Source organism: Salvelinus fontinalis, chromosome 10, assembly GCF_029448725.1.
Source record: "Salvelinus fontinalis isolate EN_2023a chromosome 10, ASM2944872v1, whole genome shotgun sequence".
Taxonomy (NCBI): Eukaryota; Metazoa; Chordata; class Actinopteri; order Salmoniformes; family Salmonidae; genus Salvelinus; species Salvelinus fontinalis.
Genome location: NC_074674.1, coordinates 49,856,201 through 49,883,830, shown reverse-complemented (window position 1 = coordinate 49,883,830; position 27,630 = coordinate 49,856,201). Strand labels below are relative to the sequence as shown.

Sequence of the window (27,630 nt, the reverse complement as noted above, 5' to 3'; positions counted from 1 at the left end):
GTTCTCAACTAGCCTACCTGGTTAAATAAAGGTGTTCTCAACTAGCCTACATGGTTAAATAAAGGTGTTCTCAACTGGCCTACCTGGTTAAATAAAGGTGTTCTCAACTGGCCTACCTGGTTAAATAAAGGTGTTCTCAACTAGCCTACCTGGTTAAATAAAGGTGTTCTCAACTAGCCTACCTGGTTAAATAAAGGTGTTCTCAACTGGCCTACCTGGTTAAATCAAGGTGTTCTCAACTGGCCTACCTGGTTAAATAAAGGTGTTCTCAACTGGCCTACCTGGTTAAATAAAGGTGTTCTCAACTAGCCTACCTGGTTAAATAAAGGTGTTCTCAACTAGCCTACCTGGTTAAATAAAGGTGTTCTCAACTGGCCTACCTGGTTAAATAAAGGTGTTCTCAACTGGCCTACCTGGTTAAATAAAGGTGTTCTCAACTGGCCTACCTGGTTAAATCAAGGTGTTCTCAACTGGCCTACCTGGTTAAATAAAGGTGTTCTCAACTGGCCTACCTGGTTAAATAAAGGTGTTCTCAACTGGCCTACCTGGTTAAATAAAGGTGTTCTCAACTGGCCTACCTGGTTAAATAAAGGTGTTCTCAACTGGCCTACCTGGTTAAATAAAGGTGTTCTCAACTGGCCTACCTGGTTAAATAAAGGTGTTCTCAACTGGCCTACCTGGTTAAATAAAGGTGTTCTCAACTGGCCTACCTGGTTAAATAAAGGTGTTCTCAACTGGCCTACCTGGTTAAATAAAGGTGTTCTCAACTGGCCTACCTGGTTAAATAAAGGTGTTCTCAACTGGCCTACCTGGTTAAATAAAGGTGTTCTCAACTACCTGGTTAAATAAAGGTGTTCTCAACTGGCCTACCTGGTTAAATAAAGGTGTTCTCAACTGGCCTACCTGGTTAAATAAAGGTGTTCTCAACTGGCCTACCTGGTTAAATAAAGGTGTTCTCAACTGGCCTACCTGGTTAAATAAAGGTGTTCTCAACTGGCCTACCTGGTTAAATAAAGGTGTTCTCAACTAGCCTACCTGGTTAAATAAAGGTGATAAAAAATAAAAAAAATACGATTTTTTTAACACCAATAAACACATCCGTTTGAAAATGAGTGTGTCAATCTAGCAAACCAGGTGACTAAAAGCAACTTTGGTTCATTTCTAGCTTGTTAGCTAGCAAGCGTTAAGTTAGCTGGCTAGCCAGTTCAAATAATGACCATATCATATAGCTGACAACGTATTAACTTTAGCTAAGTTGTATTTTTTATATATATTTATTTATTTATTTAACTAGGCAAGTCAGTTTTAGAACAAATTCTTATTTACAATGACGCCTATGAACAGACAGCCTTGGATGAATCATTTTTGTCTTCTTCTAATGCCTTATAAAAGGGAAATTAATCCAAAAGTAACTGATGTTATCAGATGACCTCACTGAGGTTGGTTAAGGACGCCAGAGGAAGGTTATCAGATGACCTCACTGAGGTTGGTTAAGGACGCCAGAGGAAGGTTATCAGATGACCTCACTGAGGTTGGTTAAGGACGCCAGAGGAAGGTTATCAGATGACCTCACTGAGGTTGGTTAAGGACGCCAGAGGAAGGTTATCAGATGACCTCACTGAGGTTGGTTAAGGACGCCAGAGGAAGGTTATCAGATGACCTCACTGAGGGAGGTTAACATTTTTTATGTGTGTTGCTCTTTTGATTCCTACATGGAGCAGACCTGTGCTGACAAGTTAGTGAAATACCAGCCTCTCGTCTCAAACTTGTAGCGCTGGTATTTTGAAGTCTCTGCCATGTACATTGGCTGACAGTATGTGGCCTGCAGATTGCAGGTCTGTCTAAAAACCAAGGCAACGAGCGAGGTTCCGTGTTAGTTAGGTTCCGTGTTAGTTAGGTTCCGTGTTAGTTAGGTTCCGTGTTAGTTAGGTTCCATGTTAGTTAGGTTCCGTGTTAGTTAGGTTCCGTGTTAGTTAGGTTCCGTGTTAGTTAGGTTCCGTGTTAGTTAGGTTCCGTGTTAGCCGTCATGGGCAGGCTGTATGGAGAAGGTGCTTTCTGTAGCCATAAGAGTCCACATATCCATGACCTATGAAATGCTTGAATTAATCTCACCTGTAATGTGATTTGTTGATTCAAATAAAGTTTTTAGTTTTTAAATGTGTGTGAGTGAGTGAGTGAGTGAGTGAGTGAGTGAGTGAGTGAGTGAGTGAGTGTGTGTGTGTGTGTGTGTGTGTGTGTGTGTGTGTGTGTGTGTGTGTGTGTGTGTGTGTGTGTGTGTGTGTGTGTGAGTGAGTGAGTGAGTGAGTGAGTGAGTGAGTGAGTGTGTGTGTGTGTGAGCGTGTGAGCGTGTGAGTGAGAGTGAGCATGCGGTATGTGTGTGTCGTACGTTGAGGCTGGTGAGTTGGTCCTGGGTCATGCTGGCTCTGAGCTGCTCCTGTTTAAGCTGCAACATACACTCCTCCTGGGCAAACAATCTTTGCTGCTGTGCCTCCTATACACACAGAGAGAGAGCACACACACACACAGAGCACACACACACACACACACACACACACACACACACACACACACACACACACACACACACACACACACACACACACACACACACACACACACACACACACACACACACACACACACACAGAGCACTTCTTTATTTTTACTATTTTCTACATTGTAGAATAATAGTGAAGACATCAAAACTACGAAAAAACAATGTTCTGGTTCATTTCTAGTGTTAAGTTAGCTGGCTAGCGTTAAGTTAGCCGGCTAGCGTTAAGTTAGCCGGCTAGCGTTAAGTTAGCCGGCTAGCGTTAAGTTAGCCGGCTAGCGTTAAGTTAGCCGGCTAGCGTTAAGTTAGCCGGCTAGCGTTAAGTTAGCTGGCTAGTGTTAAGTTAGCTGGCTAGCCAGTTCAAATAATAACCATATCATATACAGTGCCTTCCCAAATAAAATGCTTTTAGTTTTATAAATATTTAGAACGATCTTATTCCATGCCACTGCAGCTCTTAGATAAGTGTTGGGAGTCGTTTCACTCGCTGTACTACAGTGCCTTGCAAAAGTATTCACCCCCCTTGGCGTTTTTCCTATTTTGTTGCCTTACAACCTGAAATTGAAATGGATTTTTATTTGGATTTCATGTAATGGACATAAACAAAATAGGTGAAGTGAAATTAAAAAAAGAACTTGTTTCAAAAAATTCTAAAAAATAAAAAACGAAAACGTGGTGTGCATATGTATTGCACCCCCTATGAAGCCCCTAAATAAGATCTGGTGCAACCAATTACCTTCAGAAGTTCATTATTAATTAAATAAAGTCCACCTGTGTGGAATCTAAGTGTCACATGATCTCAGTATATATACACCTGTTCTGAAAGGCCCCAGAGTCTGCAACACCACTAAGCAAGAGGCCCCACCAAGCAAGCAGCACCATGAAGACCAAGGAGCTCTCCAAACAGGTCAGGGACAAAGTTGTGGAGAAGTACAGATCAGGGTTGGGTTATGAAAAAATATCTGAAACTTTGAACATCCCATGGAGCGCCATTAAATCCATTATTTAAAAATGGAAAGAATATGGCACCACAACAAACCTGCCAAGAGAGGGCCGACCCACCAAAACTCACAGACCAGGCAAGGAGGGCATTAATCAGAGAGGCAACAAAGAGACCAAAGATAACCCTGAAGGAGCTGCAAAGCTCCACAGCGGAGATTGGAGTATCTGTCCATAGGACCACTTTAAGCTGTACACTCCACAGAGCTGGGCTATGAGGAAGAGTGGCCAGAAAAAAAGCCATTGCTTAAAGAAAAATATAAGCAAACACATTTGCTGTTTGCCAAAACAATGAGTGCTCGCTCATTCCCACTACTCGGTGCTCGCTCATTCCCGTTACTCGGTGCTCGCTCATTCCCGTTACTCGGCGCTCATTCCCGTTACTCGGTGCTCGCTCATTCCCGTTACTTGGTGCTCGCTCATTCCCGTTACTCGGTGCTTGCTCATTCCCATTGCTCGGTGCTCGTTCATTACCGTTACTCGGTGCTCGCTCATTCCCGTTACTCGGTGCTCGCTCATTCCTGTTACTCGGCGATCATTCCCGCTACTCGGCGCTCATTCCCGTTACTCGGTGCTCGCTCATTCCCGTTACTCGGTGCTCGCTCATTCCCGTTACTCGGCGCTCATTCCCGTTACTCGGTGCTCGCTCATTCCCGTTACTCGGTGCTCGCTCATTCTCGTTACTCGGTGCTCGCTCATTCTCGTTACTCGGTGCTCGCTCATTCCCGTTACTCGGTGCTCGCTCATTCCCGTTACTCGGTGCTCGCTCATTCCCGTTACTCGGTGCTCATTCCCGTTACTCGGTGCTCGCTCATTCCCGTTACTCGGTGCTCGCTCATTCCCGTTACTCGGTGCTCGCTCATTCCCGTTACTCGGTGCTCGCTCATTCCCGTTACTCGGCGCTCATTCCCGTTACTCGGTGCTCGCTCATTCCCGTTACTCGGTGCTCGCTCATTCCCGTTACTCGGTGCTCGCTCATTCCCGTTACTCGGTGCTCGCTCATTCCTGTTATTTGGTGCTCGCTCATTCCCGTTACTCGGTGCTCGCTCATTCCTGTTATTTGGTGCTCGCTCATTCCCGTTACTCGGCGCTCATTCCTGTTACTCGGCGCTCATTCATGTTACTCGGCGCTCATTCATGTAATTTTCAAAGGTCCCTCTTTGTGGCACCTGACCACACGACTGAACAGTAGTCCAGGTGAGACAAAACTAGAGCCTGTAGGACCTGCCTTGTTGATAGTGTTGTTAAGAAGGCAGAGCATCGCTTTATTATGGACAGACTTCTCCACATCTTAGCTACTGTTGTATCAATATGTTTTGACCATGACAGTTTACAATCTAGTGTTACGCCAAGCAGTTTAGTCACCTCAACTTGCTCAATTTCCACATTATTTGTTACAAGATTTAGTTGAGGTTTAGGGTTGAGTGAATGATTTGTCCCAAATACAAGGCTTTTGGTTAACTTATTCCTTGCCACTCATTCTGAAACTAACTGCAGCTCTTTGTTAAGTGATGCAGTGATTTCACTCGCTGTAGTAGCTGACGTGTAAAGTGTTGAATCATCCGATTACATAGACACACTTACCCAAAGCCAGTGGCATGTCATTAGTAAAGATTGAAAAGAGTAAGGGGCCTAGACAGCTGCCCTGGGGGATTCCTGATTCTACCTGGATTATGTTGGGGAGGCTCCCACTAAAAAACACCCTCTGTGTAACTCTTTATCCACAATATAGCAGAGGCTGTAAAGCCATTACACATCAGTTTTTCCATCAGCAGACTATGATCATTAATGTCAAAAGCTTCAATAATGTCAAAAGCTGCACTGAAGTCTAACAAAACAGCTCCCACAATCTGTTTATCATCAATTTCTCTCAGCCAATCATCAGTAATTTGTGTAAGTGCTGTGTTTACAGTAAAGTAGCATTGTATCTGGTCAAACACAATTTTTCCAGAAGTTTACAAAAAGTTTGTAACAGGCTGATTGGTCGGCTGTTTGAGCCAGTAAAGGAGGCTTTACTATTCTTGGGTAGCAGAATGACTTTAGCCTGTCTAGGATCAGCGTGGCGCTAGCGGCACCCCCCCCCCCCCCCCCCCCCCCCACTGAAAAACCAGTGCCGCGAAATTCAAAAAAAATATTTTTTTTAAATATTTAACTTTCACACATTAAAGTCCAATACAGCTAATGAAAGACACAGATCTTGTGAATCCAGTCAACATTTCCGATTTTTAAAATGTTTTACAGGGAAGACACAATATGTAAAGATGTACATCTATTACCTAAAAACACATTAGCATAATCCACCATCTTTTATTTGTCCACCAACACCAGTAGCCATCACCAATTCGGCTAAACTAAGATATTTATAGCCCCTAACCAACAAAAAAACTCATTAGATGACAGTCTGATAACATATTTATGGTATGGGATAGGTTTTGTTAGAAAAAAGTGCATATTTCAGGTAGATGGCATAGTTTACAATTGCACCCACCGTCACAAATGGACTAGAATAATTACAATGAGCAACGTGTTTACCTAACTACTAATCATCAAACATTTCGTAAAAATACACAGCATACACGAATCGAAAGACACAGATCCTGTGAATACAGACAATATTTCAGATTTTCTAAGTGTCTTACAGCGAAAACACAATAAATCGTTATATTAGCTTAGCACATAGCAATTAGCAGCCCAGCATTGATTCTAGCCAAAGTGAGCGATAAAAGTCAACATCGCCAAAATATATTAATTTTTTCACTAACCTTCTCAGAATTCTTCCGATGACACTCCTGTAACATCACATTACAACATGCATATACAGTTTGATCGAAAATGTTTATATTTAGCCACCAAAATCATGGTTAGACAATGTGAAATGTAGCTCAGTTGGTCAGAAAATTTCCTTGCGCCACTTAGACAGTGATCTACTCTTATACATAAATACTCATAAACGTGACTAAAAAATATAGGGTGGACAGGGATTGATAGACAATTTAATTCTTAATACAATTGCGTTATTACATTTTTTAATTTATCCTTACTTTTCAATACAGTTTGCGCCAAGCGAAGCTACGTCAAAAAACATGGCGTCCTAAGCCACTAAAATGTTTCGACAGAAACACGATTTATCATAATAAAAATGTCCTACCTTGAGCTGTTCTTCCATCAGTATCTTGGGCAAAGGATCCTTTCTTGGGAGAAATCGTCTTTTGGTGGAAAGCTGTCCTCTTGCCATGTGGAAATGTCAACTGCGTTCGGGATGAACTGAAAAGCGTGCCCAACTTTTCACATCGTTGCAAAAATAAATGTCCCAAAATCGCACTAAACGGATATAAATTGCTATAAAACGCTTTAAATTAACTACCTTATGATGTTTTTAACTCCTATAACGAGTGAAAAGATGACAAGAGAAATATAACAGGCTAAACTAACGCTTGGAACAGGAGCGGGTCGGTGTCCAGCACGCGCGTTACGCAGCAAGGAAAGACTTGCTAGCTACAGGGTTTTTTGATTTATAGGGCCTGTGAACGCGCAATCGACCCCATTGGAATCGTCATCACGTAAAGGCATCCAGGGGAAGACGTAAGAAGTGTCCGTATAGTCATAGCAATGACAGTGCCCTTTTAACTGACTTCAGAAGAGTGGCCAACATTTCTCAAATCTGACTCCATGTCAGGGAAATTGCTGTAGAATGGGCTCTGTTCCACTTAGAGACAAAATTTCAACTCCTATAGAAACTATAGACTGTTTTCTATCCAATAATAATAATAATATGCATATTGTACGATCAAGGATTTTGTGGGAAGCCGTTTCAAAAATTAGCCAAATTAGCATAAATAGTCTAAACAGCGCCCCCATCCCCAACAGGTTAACTTCCCTCGAGGCCTAAGGGAACACACTTTCTAATAGGTTTAGATTAAAGATACGGAAAATAGGAGTGCCAATATCATCTGCTATAAATCTCAGTAATTTTCCATCCAAATTGTCAGACTTCGGTGGCTTGTCATTGTTGATACACAATCATTTTTTCACTACTTCCACACTCACTTTACGGAATTCAAAATTACAATTCTTGTCTTTCATAATTTGATCAATTGTACTTGGATGTGTCGTGTCAGCGTTTGTTGCTGGCATGTCATGCCTAAATTTGATAATCTTGCCAATGAAAAAATCATGAAAGTAATTGGCAATAGCAGTAGGTTTTGTGATGAATGAGCCACCTGATTCAGTAAATGAGTTTTCCATTTTGCCCAGAATTTCACAGTAACCTCCAGTCAAGGTTTGAATGTTGGTTAGCTGAGTGTGTTAGACTCACCTTGACTCCACGCAGGGTCCGTACCTCCTGTTTACAACGCAACAGCTCTCTCTGTAACAACACAACCATCACACACATTTTAGTCATTTAACTTCCAGTTAGTGCATTCATCTGCAGATAGCTAGGTGGGACAACCACATCTCATAACCATAGTAAGTACAATTTTCCTCAATAAACTATTTATCAAAGTCAGTGCTAGTAGAAAAAGACAAGAGCCATCTTTTCTGGGGGGAGCGGGAAATAAGCCTTTTTCTACCGCTGGCCCTGCAGTCCCCACGGCTACCCCTACCCCGGCTACCCCTACCCCGGCTACCCCTACCCCGGCTACCCCTACCCTGGCTACCCCTACCCTGGTTACCCCTACCCCGGTCAACAGCCATGCACCCCCCACGGCTACCCCTACCCCGGTCAACAGCCCTGCAGTCCCCACGGCTAACCCTACCCCGGTCAACAGCCCTGCAGTCCCCACGGCTACCCCTACCCCGGTCAACAGCCCTGCACCCCCCACGGCTACCCCTACCCCGGTCAACAGCCCTGCACCCCCCACGGCTACCCCTACCCCGGTCAACAGCCCTGCAGTCCCCACGGCTACCCCTACCCCGGTCAACAGCCCTGCAGTCCCCACGGCTACCCCTACCCCGGTCAACAGCCCTGCACCCCCCATTTCTCATTCACCCAAATCCAGATAGCTGATGTTCTGAAAGAGCTGCAAAATCTGGACCCCTACAAATCAGCTGGGTTAGACAATCTGGACCCTCTCTTTCTAAAATGATCCGCCAAAATTGTTGCAACCCTTATTACCAGCCTGTTCAACCTCTCTTTCGTATCGTCTGAGATTCCCAAAGATTGGAAAGCTGCCGCGGTCATCCCCCTCTTCAAAGGGGGTGACACTCTAGACCCAAACTGCTACAGACCCATATCTATCCTACCCTGCCTTTCTAAGGTCTTCGAAAGCCAAGTCAACAAACAGATTACCGACCATTTTGAATCCCACCATACCTTCTCCGCTATGCAATCTGGTTTCCGAGCTGGTCACGGGTGCACCTCAGCCACGCTCAAGGTCCTAAATGATATAACCGCCATCGATAAGAGACAATACTGTGCAGCTGTATTCATCGACCTGGCCAAGGCTTTCGACTCTGTCAATCATCGCATTCTTATCGGCAGACTCACTCACCGGTGAAATGCTTGGTAAACAACAGGTGTAGACTACCAGTGAAATGCTTGGTAAACAACAGGTGTAGACTACCAGTGAAATGCTTGGTAAACAACAGGTTTAACTAACAGTGAAATGCTTGGTAAACAACAGGTGTAGACTACCAGTGAAATGCTTGGTAAACGACAGGTTTAACTAACAGTGAAATGCTTGGTAACCAACAGGTGTAGACTACCAGTGAAATGCTTGGTAAACAACAGGTGTAGACTACCAGTGAAATGCTCGGTAACCAACAGGTGTAGACTACCAGGGAAATGCTTGGTAAACAACAGGTGTAGACTAGCAGTGAAATGCTTGGTAAACAACAGGTGTAGACTAGCAGTGAAATGCTTGGTAAACAACAGGTGTAGACTACCAGTGAAATGCTTGGTAACCAACAGGTGTAGACTACCAGTGAAATGCTTGGTAAACAACAGGTGTAGACTACCAGTGAAATGCTCGGTAACCAACAGGTGTAGACTACCAGGGAAATGCTTGGTAAACAACAGGTGTAGACTAGCAGTGAAATGCTTGGTAAACAACAGGTGTAGACTACCAGTGAAATGCTTGGTAAACAACAGGTGTAGACTACCAGTGAAATGCTCGGTAACCAACAGGTGTAGACTACCAGGGAAATGCTTGGTAAACAACAGGTGTAGACTACCAGTGAAATGCTTGGTAAACAACAGGTGTAGACTAACAGTGAAATGCTTGGTAAACAACAGGTGTAGACTAACAGTGAAATGCTTGGTAAACAACAGGTGTAGACTACCAGTGAAATGCTTGGTAACCAACAGGTGTAGACTACCAGTGAAATGCTTGGTGAACAACAGGTGTAGACTACCAGTGAAATGCTTGGTAACCAACAGGTGTAGACTACCAGTGAAATGCTTGGTAACCAACAGGTGTAGACTACCAGTGAAATGCTCGGTAACCAACAGGTGTAGACTAACAGTGAAATGCTTGGTAAACAACAGGTGTAGACTACCAGTGAAATGCTTGGTAAACAACAGGTGTAGACTAACAGTGAAATGCTTGGTAATCAACAGGTGTAGACTACCAGTGAAATGCTTGGTAAACAGGTGTAGACTACCAGTGAAATGCTTGGTAACCAACAGGTGTAGACTACCAGTGAAATGCTCGGTAACCAACAGGTGTAGACTAACAGTGAAATGCTTGGTAAACAACAGGTGTAGACTACCAGTGAAATGCTTGGTAAACAACAGGTGTAGACTAACAGTGAAATGCTTGGTAATCAACAGGTGTAGACTACCAGTGAAATGCTTGGTAAACAGGTGTAGACTACCAGTGAAATGCTTGGTAAACAACAGGTGCAGACTACCAGTGAAATGCTTGGTAAACAACAGGTGTAGACTACCAGGGAAATGCTTGGTAAACAACAGGTGTAGACTACCAGGGAAATGCTTGGTAAACAGGTGTAGACTACCAGTGAAATGCTTGATAACCAACAGGTGTAGACTACCAGTGAAATGCTTGGTAACCAACAGGTGTAGACTACCAGTGAAATGCTTGGTAAACAACAGGTGTAGACTACCAGTGAAATGCTTGGTAAACAACAGGTGTAGACTACCAGTGAAATGCTTAGTAACCAACAGGTGTACAGACTACCAGTGAAATGCTTGGTAAACAACAGGTGTAGACTAACAGTGAAATGCTTGGTAAACAACAGATGTAGACTAACAGTGAAATGCTTGGTAAACAACAGGTGTAGACTACCAGTGAAATGCTTGGTAACAACAGATGTAGACTAACAGTGAAATGCTTGGTAAACAACAGGTGTAGACTACCAGGGAAATGCTTGGTAACCAACAGGTGTAGACTAGCAGTGAAATGCTTGGTAACCAACAGGTGTAGACTACCAGTGAAATGCTTGGTAACGACAGGTGTAGACTACCAGTGAAATGCTTGGTAAACAACAGGTGTAGACTACCAGTGTAATGCTTGGTAAACAACAGGTTTAACTAACAGTGAAATGCTTGGTAACCAACAGGTCTAGACTACCAGTGAAATGCTTGGTAAACAACAGGTGTAGACTACCTGTGACATGCTTGGTAAACAACAGGTGTAGACTACCAGTGAAATGCTTGGTAAACGACAGGTGTAGACTAGCAGTGAAATGCTTGGTAAACGACAGGTGTAGACTACCAGTGAAATGCTTGGTAAACAACAGGTGTAGACTACCAGTGAAATGCTTGGTAAACAACAGGTGTAGACTAGCAGTGAAATGCTTGGTAAACGACAGGTGTAGACTAGCAGTGAAATGCTTGGTAAACAACAGGTGTAGACTACCAGTGAAATGCTTGGTAAACAACAGGTGTAGACCACCAGTGAAATGCTTGGTAACCAACAGGTGTAGACTAACAGTGAAATGCTTGGTAAACAACAGGTGTAGACTACCAGGGAAATGCTTGGTAAACAACAGGTGTAGACTACCAGTGAAATGCTTGGTAAACAACAGGTGTAGACTACCAGTGAAATGCTTGGTAAACAACAGGTGTAGACTACCAGTGAAATGCTTGGTAAACAACAGGTGTAGACTACCAGGGAAATGCTTGGTAAACAACAGGTGTAGACTACCAGTGAAATGCTTGGTAAACAACAGGTGTAGACTACCAGTGAAATACTTGGTAAACAACAGGTGTAGACTACCAGTGAAATGCTTGGTAAACAACAGGTGTAGACTAACAGTGAAATGCTTGGTAAACAACAGGTGTAGACTACCAGTGAAATGCTTGGTAACCAACAGGTGTAGACTACCAGGGAAATGCTCGGTAAACAACAGGTGTAGACTAGCAGTGAAATGCTTGGTAAACAACAGGTGTAGACTACCAGTGAAATGCTTGGTAAACAACAGGTGTAGACTAACAGTGAAATGCTTGGTAAACAACAGGTGTAGACTACCAGTGAAATGCTTGGTAACCAACAGGTGTAGACTACCAGTGAAATGCTTGGTAAACAACAGGTGTAGACTACCAGTGAAATGCTTGGTAACCAACAGGTGTAGACTACCAGTGAAATGCTTGGTAAACAACAGGTGTAGACTACCAGTGAAATGCTTGGTAAACAACAGGTGTAGACTACCAGTGAAATGCTTGGTAACCAACAGGTGTACAGACTACCAGTGAAATGCTTGGTAATCAACAGGTGTAGACTACCAGTGAAATGCTTGGTAAACAACAGGTGTAGACTAACAGTGAAATGCTTGGTAAACAACAGATGTAGACTAACAGTGAAATGCTTGGTAAACAACAGGTGTAGACTACCAGTGAAATGCTTGGTAACAACAGATGTAGACTAACAGTGAAATGCTTGGTAAACAACAGGTGTAGACTACCAGGGAAATGCTTGGTAACCAACAGGTGTAGACTAGCAGTGAAATGCTTGGTAACCAACAGGTGTAGACTAACAGTGAAATGCTTGGTAACGACAGGTGTAGACTACCAGTGAAATGCTTGGTAAACAACAGGTGTAGACTACCAGTGTAATGCTTGGTAAACAACAGGTTTAACTAACAGTGAAATGCTTGGTAACCAACAGGTCTAGACTACCAGTGAAATGCTTGGTAAACAACAGGTGTAGACCACCAGTGAAATGCTTGGTAACCAACAGGTGTAGACTACCAGTGACATGCTTGGTAAACAACAGGTGTAGACTACCAGTGAAATGCTTGGTAAACAAGGTAATACCAGGTAATACCATGGTTATATACAGGAAGTACCAGGTAATAACATGGCTATATACAGGAAGTACCAGGTAATAACATGGCTATATACAGGAAGTACCAGGTAATAACATGGCTATATACAGGGAGTACCAGGTAATAACATGGCTATATACAGGGAGTACCAGGTAATAACATGGCTATATACAGGGAGTACCAGGTAATAACATGGCTATATACAGGGAGTACCAGGTAATAACATGGCTATATACAGGAAGTACCAGGTAATAACATGGCTATATACAGGGAGTATCAGGTAATAACATGGCTATATACAGGGAGTACCAGGTAATAACATGGCTATATACAGGAAGTACCAGGTAATACCATGGCTATATACAGGGAGTACCAGGTAATACCATGACTATATACAGGAAGTACCAGGTAATACCATGGTTATATACAGGGAGTCTGGGTCCAACACCCCACAGTATGACTTGTTATATAAAGACCTGACTGGGTCCAGCACCCCACAGTATGACTTGTTATATAAAGACCTGACTGGGTCCAACACCCCACAGTATGACTTGTTATATTGTTATATAAAGACCTGACTGGGTCCAACACCCCACAGTATGACTTGTTATATTGTTATATAAAGACCTGACTGGGTCCAACACCCCACAGTATGACTTGTTATATTGTTATATAAAGACCTGACTGGGTCCAACACCACCACAGTATGACTTGTTATATAAAGACCTGACTGGGTCCAGCACCCCACAGTATGACTTGTTATATTGTTATATAAAGACCTGACTGGGTCCAGCACCCCACAGTATGACTGTTATATAAAGACCTGACTGGGTCCAACACCCCACAGTATGACTTGTTATATAAAGACCTGACTGGGTCCAACACCCCACAGTATGACTTGTTATATAAAGACCTGACTGGGTCCAGCACCCCACAGTATGACTTGTTATATAAAGACCTGACTGGGTCCAGCACCCCACAGTATGACTTGTTATATAAAGACCTGACTGGGTCCAACACCCCACAGTATGACTTGTTATATTGTTATATAAAGACCTGACTGGGTCCAACACCCCACAGTATGACTTGTTATATAAAGACCTGACTGGGTCCAACACCCCACAGTATGACTTGTTATATTGTTATATAAAGACCTGACTGGGTCCAACACCACCACAGTATGACTTGTTATATAAAGACCTGACTGGGTCCAGCACCCCACAGTATGACTTGTTATATTGTTATATAAAAACCTGACTGGGTCCAGCACCCCACAGTATGACTTGTTATATAAAGACCTGACTGGGTCCAACACCCCACAGTATGACTTGTTATATTGTTATATAAAGACCTGACTGGGTCCAACACCCCACAGTATAACTTGTTATATTGTTATATAAAGACCTGACTGGGTCCAACACCCCACAGTATGACTTGTTATATTGTTATATAAAGACCTGACTGGGTCCAACACCCCACAGTATGACTTGTTATATTGTTATATAAAGACCTGACTGGGTCCAACACCCCACAGTATGACTTGTTATATTGTTATATAAAGACCTGACTGGGTCCAACACCCCACAGTATGACTTGTTATATAAAGACCTGACTGGGTACAGCACCCCACAGTATGACTTGTTATATAAAGACCTGACTGGGTCCAACACCCCACAGTATGACTTGTTATATAAAGACCTGACTGGGTCCAACACCCCACAGTATGACTTGTTATATTGTTATATAAAGACCTGACTGGGTCCAGCACCCCACAGTATGACTTGTTATATAAAGACCTGACTGGGTCCAGCACCCCACAGTATGACTTGTTATATAAAGACCTGACTGGGTCCAAAACCCACAGTATGACTTGTTATATAAAGACCTGACTGGGTCCAGCAACCCACAGTATGACTTGTTATATAAAGACCTGACTGGGTCCAGCACCCCACAGTATGACTTGTTATATTGTTATATAAAGACCTGACTGGGTCCAACACCCCACAGTATGACTTGTTATATAAAAACCTGACTGGGTCCAACACCCCACAGTATGACTTGTTATATTGTTATATAAAGACCTGACTGGGTCCAGCACCCCACAGTATGACTTGTTATATAAAGACCTGACTGGGTCCAACACCCCACAGTATGACTTGTTATATAAAGACCTGACTGGGTCCAGCACCCCACAGTATGACTTGTTATATAAAGACCTGACTGGGTCCAACACCCCACAGTATGACTTGTTATATAAAGACCTGACTGGGTCCAACACCCCACAGTATGACTTGTTATATAAATACCTGACTGGGTCCAACACCCCACAGTATGACTTGTTATATTGTTATATAAAGACCTGACTGGGTCCAGCACCCCACAGTATGACTTGTTATATTGTTATATAAAAACCTGACTGGGTCCAACACCCCACAGTATGACTTGTTATATTGTTATATAAAGACCTGACTGGGTCCAACACCCCACAGTATGACTTGTTATATTGTTATATAAAGACCTGACTGGGTCCAGCACCCCACAGTATGACTTGTTATATAAAGACCTGACTGGGTCCAACACCCCACAGTATGACTTGTTATATAAAGACCTGACTGGGTCCAACACCCCACAGTATGACTTGTTATATTGTTATATAAAGACCTGACTGGGTCCAGCACCCCACAGTATGACTTGTTATATAAAGACCTGACTGGGTCCAGCACCCCACAGTATGACTTGTTATATAAAGACCTGACTGGGTCCAACACCCCACAGTATGACTTGTTATATAAAGACCTGACTGGGTCCAACACCCCACAGTATGACTTGTTATATTGTTATATAAAGACCTGACTGGGTCCAGCACCCCACAGTATGACTTGTTATATAAAGACCTGACTGGGTCCAACACCCCACAGTATGACTTGTTATATTGTTATATAAAGACCTGACTGGGTCCAGCACCCCACAGTATGACTTGTTATATAAAGACCTGACTGGGTCCAACACCCCACAGTATGACTTGTTATATAAAGACCTGACTGGGTCCAACACCCCACAGTATGACTTGTTATATAAAGACCTGACTGGGTCCAACACCCCACAGTATGACTTGTTATATAAAGACCTGACTGGGTCCAACACCCCACAGTATGACTTGTTATATTGTTATATAAAGACCTGACTGGGTCCAACACCCCACAGTATGACGTGTTATATTGTTATATAAAGACCTGACTGGGTCCAACACCCCACAGTATGACTTGTTATATTGTTATATAAAGACCTGACTGGGTCCAGCACCCCACAGTATGACTTGTTATATTGTTATATAAAGACCTGACTGGGTCCAGCACCCCACAGTATGACTTGTTATATAAAGACCTGACTGGGTCCAACACCCCACAGTATGACTTGTTATATAAATACCTGACTGGGTCCAGCACCCCACAGTATGACTTGTTATATAAAGACCTGACTGGGTCCAACACCCCACAGTATGACTTGTTATATAAAGACCTGACTGGGTCCAACACCCCACAGTATGACTTGTTATATTGTTATATAAAGACCTGACTGGGTCCAGCACCCCACAGTATGACTTGTTATATTGTTATATAAAAACCTGACTGGGTCCAACACCCCACAGTATGACTTGTTATATAAAGACCTGACTGGGTCCAGCACCCCACAGTATGACTTGTTATATTGTTATATAAAGACCTGACTGGGTCCAACACCCCACAGTATGACTTGTTATATTGTTATATAAAAACCTGACTGGGTCCAACACCCCACAGTATGACTTGTTATATAAAGACCTGACTGGGTCCAACACCCCACAGTATGACTTGTTATATAAAGACCTGACTGGGTCCAACACCCCACAGTATGACTTGTTATATTGTTATATAAAGACCTGACTGGGTCCAACACCCCACAGTATGACTTGTTATATTGTTATATAAAGACCTGACTGGGTCCAACACCCCACAGTATGACTTGTTATATTGTTATATAAAGACCTGACTGGGTCCAGCACCCCACAGTATGACTTGTTATATTGTTATATAAAGACCTGACTGGGTCCAACACCACCACAGTATGACTTGTTATATAAAGACCTGACTGGGTCCAGCACCCCACAGTATGACTTGTTATATTGTTATATAAAGACCTGACTGGGTCCAGCACCCCACAGTATGACTGTTATATAAAGACCTGACTGGGTCCAACACCCCACAGTATGACTTGTTATATAAAGACCTGACTGGGTCCAACACCCCACAGTATGACTTGTTATATAAAGACCTGACTGGGTCCAGCACCCCACAGTATGACTTGTTATATAAAGACCTGACTGGGTCCAGCACCCCACAGTATGACTTGTTATATAAAGACCTGACTGGGTCCAACACCCCACAGTATGACTTGTTATATTGTTATATAAAGACCTGACTGGGTCCAACACCCCACAGTATAACTTGTTATATTGTTATATAAAGACCTGACTGGGTCCAGCAACCCACAGTATGACTTGTTATATAAAGACCTGACTGGGTCCAGCACCCCACAGTATGACTTGTTATATTGTTATATAAAGACCTGACTGGGTCCAACACCCCACAGTATGACTTGTTATATAAAAACCTGACTGGGTCCAACACCCCACAGTATGACTTGTTATATTGTTATATAAAGACCTGACTGGGTCCAGCACCCCACAGTATGACTTGTTATATAAAGACCTGACTGGGTCCAACACCCCACAGTATGACTTGTTATATAAAGACCTGACTGGGTCCAGCACCCCACAGTATGACTTGTTATATAAAGACCTGACTGGGTCCAACACCCCACAGTATGACTTGTTATATAAAGACCTGACTGGGTCCAACACCCCACAGTATGACTTGTTATATTGTTATATAAAGACCTGACTGGGTCCAGCACCCCACAGTATGACTTGTTATATAAAGACCTGACTGGGTCCAACACCCCACAGTATGACTTGTTATATTGTTATATAAAGACCTGACTGGGTCCAGCACCCCACAGTATGACTTGTTATATAAAGACCTGACTGGGTCCAACACCCCACAGTATGACTTGTTATATAAAGACCTGACTGGGTCCAACACCCCACAGTATGACTTGTTATATAAAGACCTGACTGGGTCCAACACCCCACAGTATGACTTGTTATATAAAGACCTGACTGGGTCCAACACCCCACAGTATGACTTGTTATATTGTTATATAAAGACCTGACTGGGTCCAACACCCCACAGTATGACGTGTTATATTGTTATATAAAGACCTGACTGGGTCCAACACCCCACAGTATGACTTGTTATATTGTTATATAAAGACCTGACTGGGTCCAGCACCCCACAGTATGACTTGTTATATTGTTATATAAAGACCTGACTGGGTCCAGCACCCCACAGTATGACTTGTTATATAAAGACCTGACTGGGTCCAACACCCCACAGTATGACTTGTTATATAAATACCTGACTGGGTCCAGCACCCCACAGTATGACTTGTTATATAAAGACCTGACTGGGTCCAACACCCCACAGTATGACTTGTTATATAAAGACCTGACTGGGTCCAACACCCCACAGTATGACTTGTTATATTGTTATATAAAGACCTGACTGGGTCCAGCACCCCACAGTATGACTTGTTATATTGTTATATAAAAACCTGACTGGGTCCAACACCCCACAGTATGACTTGTTATATAAAGACCTGACTGGGTCCAGCACCCCACAGTATGACTTGTTATATTGTTATATAAAGACCTGACTGGGTCCAACACCCCACAGTATGACTTGTTATATTGTTATATAAAAACCTGACTGGGTCCAACACCCCACAGTATGACTTGTTATATAAAGACCTGACTGGGTCCAACACCCCACAGTATGACTTGTTATATAAAGACCTGACTGGGTCCAACACCCCACAGTATGACTTGTTATATTGTTATATAAAGACCTGACTGGGTCCAACACCCCACAGTATGACTTGTTATATTGTTATATAAAGACCTGACTGGGTCCAACACCCCACAGTATGACTTGTTATATTGTTATATAAAGACCTGACTGGGTCCAGCACCCCACAGTATGACTTGTTATATTGTTATATAAAGACCTGACTGGGTCCAACACCACCACAGTATGACTTGTTATATAAAGACCTGACTGGGTCCAGCACCCCACAGTATGACTTGTTATATTGTTATATAAAGACCTGACTGGGTCCAGCACCCCACAGTATGACTGTTATATAAAGACCTGACTGGGTCCAACACCCCACAGTATGACTTGTTATATAAAGACCTGACTGGGTCCAACACCCCACAGTATGACTTGTTATATAAAGACCTGACTGGGTCCAGCACCCCACAGTATGACTTGTTATATAAAGACCTGACTGGGTCCAGCACCCCACAGTATGACTTGTTATATAAAGACCTGACTGGGTCCAACACCCCACAGTATGACTTGTTATATTGTTATATAAAGACCTGACTGGGTCCAACACCCCACAGTATAACTTGTTATATTGTTATATAAAGACCTGACTGGGTCCAGCAACCCACAGTATGACTTGTTATATAAAGACCTGACTGGGTCCAGCACCCCACAGTATGACTTGTTATATTGTTATATAAAGACCTGACTGGGTCCAACACCCCACAGTATGACTTGTTATATAAAAACCTGACTGGGTCCAACACCCCACAGTATGACTTGTTATATTGTTATATAAAGACCTGACTGGGTCCAGCACCCCACAGTATGACTTGTTATATAAAGACCTGACTGGGTCCAACACCCCACAGTATGACTTGTTATATAAAGACCTGACTGGGTCCAGCACCCCACAGTATGACTTGTTATATAAAGACCTGACTGGGTCCAAAACCCCACAGTATGACTTGTTATATAAAGACCTGACTGGGTCCAACACCCCACAGTATGACTTGTTATATAAATACCTGACTGGGTCCAACACCCCACAGTATGACTTGTTATATTGTTATATAAAGACCTGACTGGGTCCAACACCCCACAGTATGACTTGTTATATTGTTATATAAAGACCTGACTGGGTCCAGCACCCCACAGTATGACTTGTTATATAAAGACCTGACTGGGTCCAACACCCCACAGTATGACTTGTTATATAAAGACCTGACTGGGTCCAACACCCCACAGTATGACTTGTTATATTGTTATATAAAGACCTGACTGGGTCCAGCACCCCACAGTATGACTTGTTATATAAAGACCTGACTGGGTCCAGCACCCCACAGTATGACTTGTTATATAAAGACCTGACTGGGTCCAACACCCCACAGTATGACTTGTTATATAAAGACCTGACTGGGTCCAACACCCCACAGTATGACTTGTTATATTGTTATATAAAGACCTGACTGGGTCCAGCACCCCACAGTATGACTTGTTATATAAAGACCTGACTGGGTCCAACACCCCACAGTATGACTTGTTATATTGTTATATAAAGACCTGACTGGGTCCAACACCCCACAGTATGACTTGTTATATAAAGACCTGACTGGGTCCAACACCCCACAGTATGACTTGTTATATAAAGACCTGACTGGGTCCAACACCCCACAGTATGACTTGTTATATTGTTATATAAAGACCTGACTGGGTCCAACACCCCACAGTATGACTTGTTATATTGTTATATAAAGACCTGACTGGGTCCAACACCCCACAGTATGACTTGTTATATTGTTATATAAAGACCTGACTGGGTCCAGCACCCCACAGTATGACTTGTTATATTGTTATATAAAGACCTGACTGGGTCCAGCACCCCACAGTATGACTTGTTATATAAAGACCTGACTGGGTCCAACACCCCACAGTATGACTTGTTATATAAATACCTGACTGGGTCCAGCACCCCACAGTATGACTTGTTATATAAAGACCTGACTGGGTCCAACACCCCACAGTATGACTTGTTATATAAAGACCTGACTGGGTCCAACACCCCACAGTATGACTTGTTATATTGTTATATAAAGACCTGACTGGGTCCAGCACCCCACAGTATGACTTGTTATATTGTTATATAAAAACCTGACTGGGTCCAACACCCCACAGTATGACTTGTTATATAAAGACCTGACTGGGTCCAGCACCCCACAGTATGACTTGTTATATTGTTATATAAAGACCTGACTGGGTCCAACACCCCACAGTATGACTTGTTATATTGTTATATAAAAACCTGACTGGGTCCAACACCCCACAGTATGACTTGTTATATAAAGACCTGACTGGGTCCAACACCCCACAGTATGACTTGTTATATAAAGACCTGACTGGGTCCAACACCCCACAGTATGACTTGTTATATTGTTATATAAAGACCTGACTGGGTCCAGCACCCCACAGTATGACTTGTTATATTGTTATATAAAAACCTGACTGGGTCCAACACCCCACAGTATGACTTGTTATATAAAGACCTGACTGGGTCCAACACCCCACAGTATGACTTGTTATATTGTTATATAAAGACCTGACTGGGTCCAGCACCCCACAGTATGACTTGTTATATAAAGACCTGACTGGGTCCAACACCCCACAGTATGACTTGTTATATAAAGACCTGACTGGGTCCAACACCCCACAGTATGACTTGTTATATAAAGACCTGACTGGGTCCAACACCCCACAGTATGACTTGTTATATAAAGACCTGACTGGGTCCAACACCCCACAGTATGACTTGTTATATTGTTATATAAAGACCTGACTGGGTCCAGCACCCCACAGTATGACTTGTTATATTGTTACATAAAGACCTGACTGGGTCCAGCACCCCACAGTATGACTTGTTATATAAAGACCTGACTGGGTCCAACACCCCACAGTATGACTTGTTATATAAATACCTGACTGGGTCCAGCACCCCACAGTATGACTTGTTATATAAAGACCTGACTGGGTCCAACACCCCACAGTATGACTTGTTATATAAAGACCTGACTGGGTCCAACACCCCACAGTATGACTTGTTATATTGTTATATAAAGACCTGACTGGGTCCAGCACCCCACAGTATGACTTGTTATATTGTTATATAAAAACCTGACTGGGTCCAACACCCCACAGTATGACTTGTTATATAAAGACCTGACTGGGTCCAGCACCCCACAGTATGACTTGTTATATTGTTATATAAAGACCTGACTGGGTCCAACACCCCACAGTATGACTTGTTATTTAAAGACCTGACTGGGTCCAGCACCCCACAGTATGACTTGTTATATTGTTATATAAAAACCTGACTGGGTCCAACACCCCACAGTATGACTTGTTATATAAAGACCTGACTGGGTCCAACACCCCACAGTATGACTTGTTATATAAAGACCTGACTGGGTCCAACACCCCACAGTATGACTTGTTATATTGTTATATAAAGACCTGACTGGGTCCAACACCCCACAGTATGACTTGTTATATTGTTATATAAAGACCTGACTGGGTCCAACACCCCACAGTATGACTTGTTATATTGTTATATAAAGACCTGACTGGGTCCAGCACCCCACAGTATGACTTGTTATATTGTTATATAAAGACCTGACTGGGTCCAACACCACCACAGTATGACTTGTTATATAAAGACCTGACTGGGTCCAGCACCCCACAGTATGACTTGTTATATTGTTATATAAAGACCTGACTGGGTCCAGCACCCCACAGTATGACTGTTATATAAAGACCTGACTGGGTCCAACACCCCACAGTATGACTTGTTATATAAAGACCTGACTGGGTCCAACACCCCACAGTATGACTTGTTATATAAAGACCTGACTGGGTCCAGCACCCCACAGTATGACTTGTTATATAAAGACCTGACTGGGTCCAGCACCCCACAGTATGACTTGTTATATAAAGACCTGACTGGGTCCAACACCCCACAGTATGACTTGTTATATTGTTATATAAAGACCTGACTGGGTCCAACACCCCACAGTATAACTTGTTATATTGTTATATAAAGACCTGACTGGGTCCAGCAACCCACAGTATGACTTGTTATATAAAGACCTGACTGGGTCCAGCACCCCACAGTATGACTTGTTATATTGTTATATAAAGACCTGACTGGGTCCAACACCCCACAGTATGACTTGTTATATAAAAACCTGACTGGGTCCAACACCCCACAGTATGACTTGTTATATTGTTATATAAAGACCTGACTGGGTCCAGCACCCCACAGTATGACTTGTTATATAAAGACCTGACTGGGTCCAACACCCCACAGTATGACTTGTTATATAAAGACCTGACTGGGTCCAGCACCCCACAGTATGACTTGTTATATAAAGACCTGACTGGGTCCAACACCCCACAGTATGACTTGTTATATAAAGACCTGACTGGGTCCAACACCCCACAGTATGACTTGTTATATAAATACCTGACTGGGTCCAACACCCCACAGTATGACTTGTTATATTGTTATATAAAGACCTGACTGGGTCCAACACCCCACAGTATGACTTGTTATATTGTTATATAAAGACCTGACTGGGTCCAGCACCCCACAGTATGACTTGTTATATAAAGACCTGACTGGGTCCAACACCCCACAGTATGACTTGTTATATAAAGACCTGACTGGGTCCAGCACCCCACAGTATGACTTGTTATATTGTTATATAAAGACCTGACTGGGTCCAGCACCCCACAGTATGACTTGTTATATAAAGACCTGACTGGGTCCAGCACCCCACAGTATGACTTGTTATATAAAGACCTGACTGGGTCCAACACCCCACAGTATGACTTGTTATATAAAGACCTGACTGGGTCCAACACCCCACAGTATGACTTGTTATATTGTTATATAAAGACCTGACTGGGTCCAGCACCCCACAGTATGACTTGTTATATAAAGACCTGACTGGGTCCAACACCCCACAGTATGACTTGTTATATTGTTATATAAAGACCTGACTGGGTCCAACACCCCACAGTATGACTTGTTATATAAAGACCTGACTGGGTCCAACACCCCACAGTATGACTTGTTATATAAAGACCTGACTGGGTCCAACACCCCACAGTATGACTTGTTATATTGTTATATAAAGACCTGACTGGGTCCAACACCCCACAGTATGACTTGTTATATTGTTATATAAAGACCTGACTGGGTCCAACACCCCACAGTATGACTTGTTATATTGTTATATAAAGACCTGACTGGGTCCAGCACCCCACAGTATGACTTGTTATATTGTTATATAAAGACCTGACTGGGTCCAGCACCCCACAGTATGACTTGTTATATAAAGACCTGACTGGGTCCAACACCCCACAGTATGACTTGTTATATAAATACCTGACTGGGTCCAGCACCCCACAGTATGACTTGTTATATAAAGACCTGACTGGGTCCAACACCCCACAGTATGACTTGTTATATAAAGACCTGACTGGGTCCAACACCCCACAGTATGACTTGTTATATTGTTATATAAAGACCTGACTGGGTCCAGCACCCCACAGTATGACTTGTTATATTGTTATATAAAAACCTGACTGGGTCCAACACCCCACAGTATGACTTGTTATATAAAGACCTGACTGGGTCCAGCACCCCACAGTATGACTTGTTATATTGTTATATAAAGACCTGACTGGGTCCAACACCCCACAGTATGACTTGTTATATTGTTATATAAAAACCTGACTGGGTCCAACACCCCACAGTATGACTTGTTATATAAAGACCTGACTGGGTCCAACACCCCACAGTATGACTTGTTATATAAAGACCTGACTGGGTCCAACACCCCACAGTATGACTTGTTATATTGTTATATAAAGACCTGACTGGGTCCAGCACCCCACAGTATGACTTGTTATATTGTTATATAAAGACCTGACTGGGTCCAACACCCCACAGTATGACTTGTTATATAAAGACCTGACTGGGTCCAACACCCCACAGTATGACTTGTTATATTGTTATATAAAGACCTGACTGGGTCCAACACCCCACAGTATGACTTGTTATATAAAGACCTGACTGGGTCCAGCACCCCACAGTATGACTTGTTATATAAAGACCTGACTGGGTCCAGCACCCCACAGTATGACTTGTTATATAAAGACCTGACTGGGTCCAACACCCCACAGTATGACTTGTTATATAAAGACCTGACTGGGTCCAACACCCCACAGTATGACTTGTTATATTGTTATATAAAGACCTGACTGGGTCCAGCACCCCACAGTATGACTTGTTATATTGTTATATAAAGACCTGACTGGGTCCAGCACCCCACAGTATGACTTGTTATATAAAGACCTGACTGGGTCCAGCACCCCACAGTATGACTTGTTATATTGTTATATAAAGACCTGACTGGGTCCAGCACCCCACAGTATGACTTGTTATATAAAGACCTGACTGGGTCCAACACCCCACAGTATGACTTGTTATATAAATACCTGACTGGGTCCAGCACCCCACAGTATGACTTGTTATATAAAGACCTGACTGGGTCCAACACCCCACAGTATGACTTGTTATATTGTTATATAAAGACCTGACTGGGTCCAACACCCCACAGTATGACTTGTTAGTATAAAGACCTGACTGGGTCCAGCACCCCACAGTATGACTTGTTATATTGTTATATAAAGACCTGACTGGGTCCAACACCCCACAGTATGACTTGTTATATAAAGACCTGACTGGGTCCAGCACCCCACAGTATGACTTGTTATATAAAGACCTGACTGGGTCCAACACCCCACAGTATGACTTGTTATATAAAGACCTGACTGGGTCCAACACCCCACAGTATGACTTGTTATATAAATACCTGACTGGGTCCAACACCCCACAGTATGACTTGTTATATTGTTATATAAAGACCTGACTGGGTCCAACACCCCACAGTATGACTTGTTATATTGTTATATAAAGACCTGACTGGGTCCAGCACCCCACAGTATGACTTGTTATATAAAGACCTGACTGGGTCCAACACCCCACAGTATGACTTGTTATATAAAGACCTGACTGGGTCCAACACCCCACAGTATGACTTGTTATATTGTTATATAAAGACCTGACTGGGTCCAGCACCCCACAGTATGACTTGTTATATAAAGACCTGACTGGGTCCAGCACCCCACAGTATGACTTGTTATATAAAGACCTGACTGGGTCCAACACCCCACAGTATGACTTGTTATATAAAGACCTGACTGGGTCCAACACCCCACAGTATGACTTGTTATATTGTTATATAAAGACCTGACTGGGTCCAGCACCCCACAGTATGACTTGTTATATAAAGACCTGACTGGGTCCAACACCCCACAGTATGACTTGTTATATTGTTATATAAAGACCTGACTGGGTCCAACACCCCACAGTATGACTTGTTATATAAAGACCTGACTGGGTCCAACACCCCACAGTATGACTTGTTATATAAAGACCTGACTGGGTCCAACACCCCACAGTATGACTTGTTATATTGTTATATAAAGACCTGACTGGGTCCAACACCCCACAGTATGACTTGTTATATTGTTATATAAAGACCTGACTGGGTCCAACACCCCACAGTATGACTTGTTATATTGTTATATAAAGACCTGACTGGGTCCAGCACCCCACAGTATGACTTGTTATATTGTTATATAAAGACCTGACTGGGTCCAGCACCCCACAGTATGACTTGTTATATAAAGACCTGACTGGGTCCAACACCCCACAGTATGACTTGTTATATAAATACCTGACTGGGTCCAGCACCCCACAGTATGACTTGTTATATAAAGACCTGACTGGGTCCAACACCCCACAGTATGACTTGTTATATAAAGACCTGACTGGGTCCAACACCCCACAGTATGACTTGTTATATTGTTATATAAAGACCTGACTGGGTCCAGCACCCCACAGTATGACTTGTTATATTGTTATATAAAAACCTGACTGGGTCCAACACCCCACAGTATGACTTGTTATATAAAGACCTGACTGGGTCCAGCACCCCACAGTATGACTTGTTATATTGTTATATAAAGACCTGACTGGGTCCAACACCCCACAGTATGACTTGTTATATTGTTATATAAAAACCTGACTGGGTCCAACACCCCACAGTATGACTTGTTATATAAAGACCTGACTGGGTCCAACACCCCACAGTATGACTTGTTATATAAAGACCTGACTGGGTCCAACACCCCACAGTATGACTTGTTATATTGTTATATAAAGACCTGACTGGGTCCAGCACCCCACAGTATGACTTGTTATATTGTTATAGAAAAACCTGACTGGGTCCAACACCCCACAGTATGACTTGTTATATAAAGACCTGACTGGGTCCAACACCCCACAGTATGACTTGTTATATTGTTATATAAAGACCTGACTGGGTCCAGCACCCCACAGTATGACTTGTTATATAAAGACCTGACTGGGTCCAACACCCCACAGTATGACTTGTTATATAAAGACCTGACTGGGTCCAACACCCCACAGTATGACTTGTTATATAAAGACCTGACTGGGTCCAACACCCCACAGTATGACTTGTTATATAAAGACCTGACTGGGTCCAACACCCCACAGTATGACTTGTTATATTGTTATATAAAGACCTGACTGGGTCCAACACCCCACAGTATGACGTGTTATATTGTTATATAAAGACCTGACTGGGTCCAACACCCCACAGTATGACTTGTTATATTGTTATATAAAGACCTGACTGGGTCCAACACCCC

General features: G+C 42.9%; 1 protein-coding gene across 3 annotated transcripts in view; it reads right to left on the bottom strand.

Annotated features, from left to right (window-relative positions):
* Positions 1-27,630, bottom strand: part of LOC129864247 (dixin-like) — a 180,362-nt gene that overhangs the window by 47,500 nt on the left and 105,232 nt on the right. For all 3 annotated transcript variants that reach the window (XM_055936955.1, XM_055936954.1, XM_055936956.1), the window contains 2 exons: positions 7,869-7,919; positions 2,387-2,491 (listed from right to left, as the gene is read on the bottom strand). In XM_055936955.1, the coding sequence (XP_055792930.1) occupies positions 2,387-2,491; positions 7,869-7,919 (156 nt within the window). The remainder of the gene's footprint in view (positions 1-2,386; positions 2,492-7,868; positions 7,920-27,630) is intronic.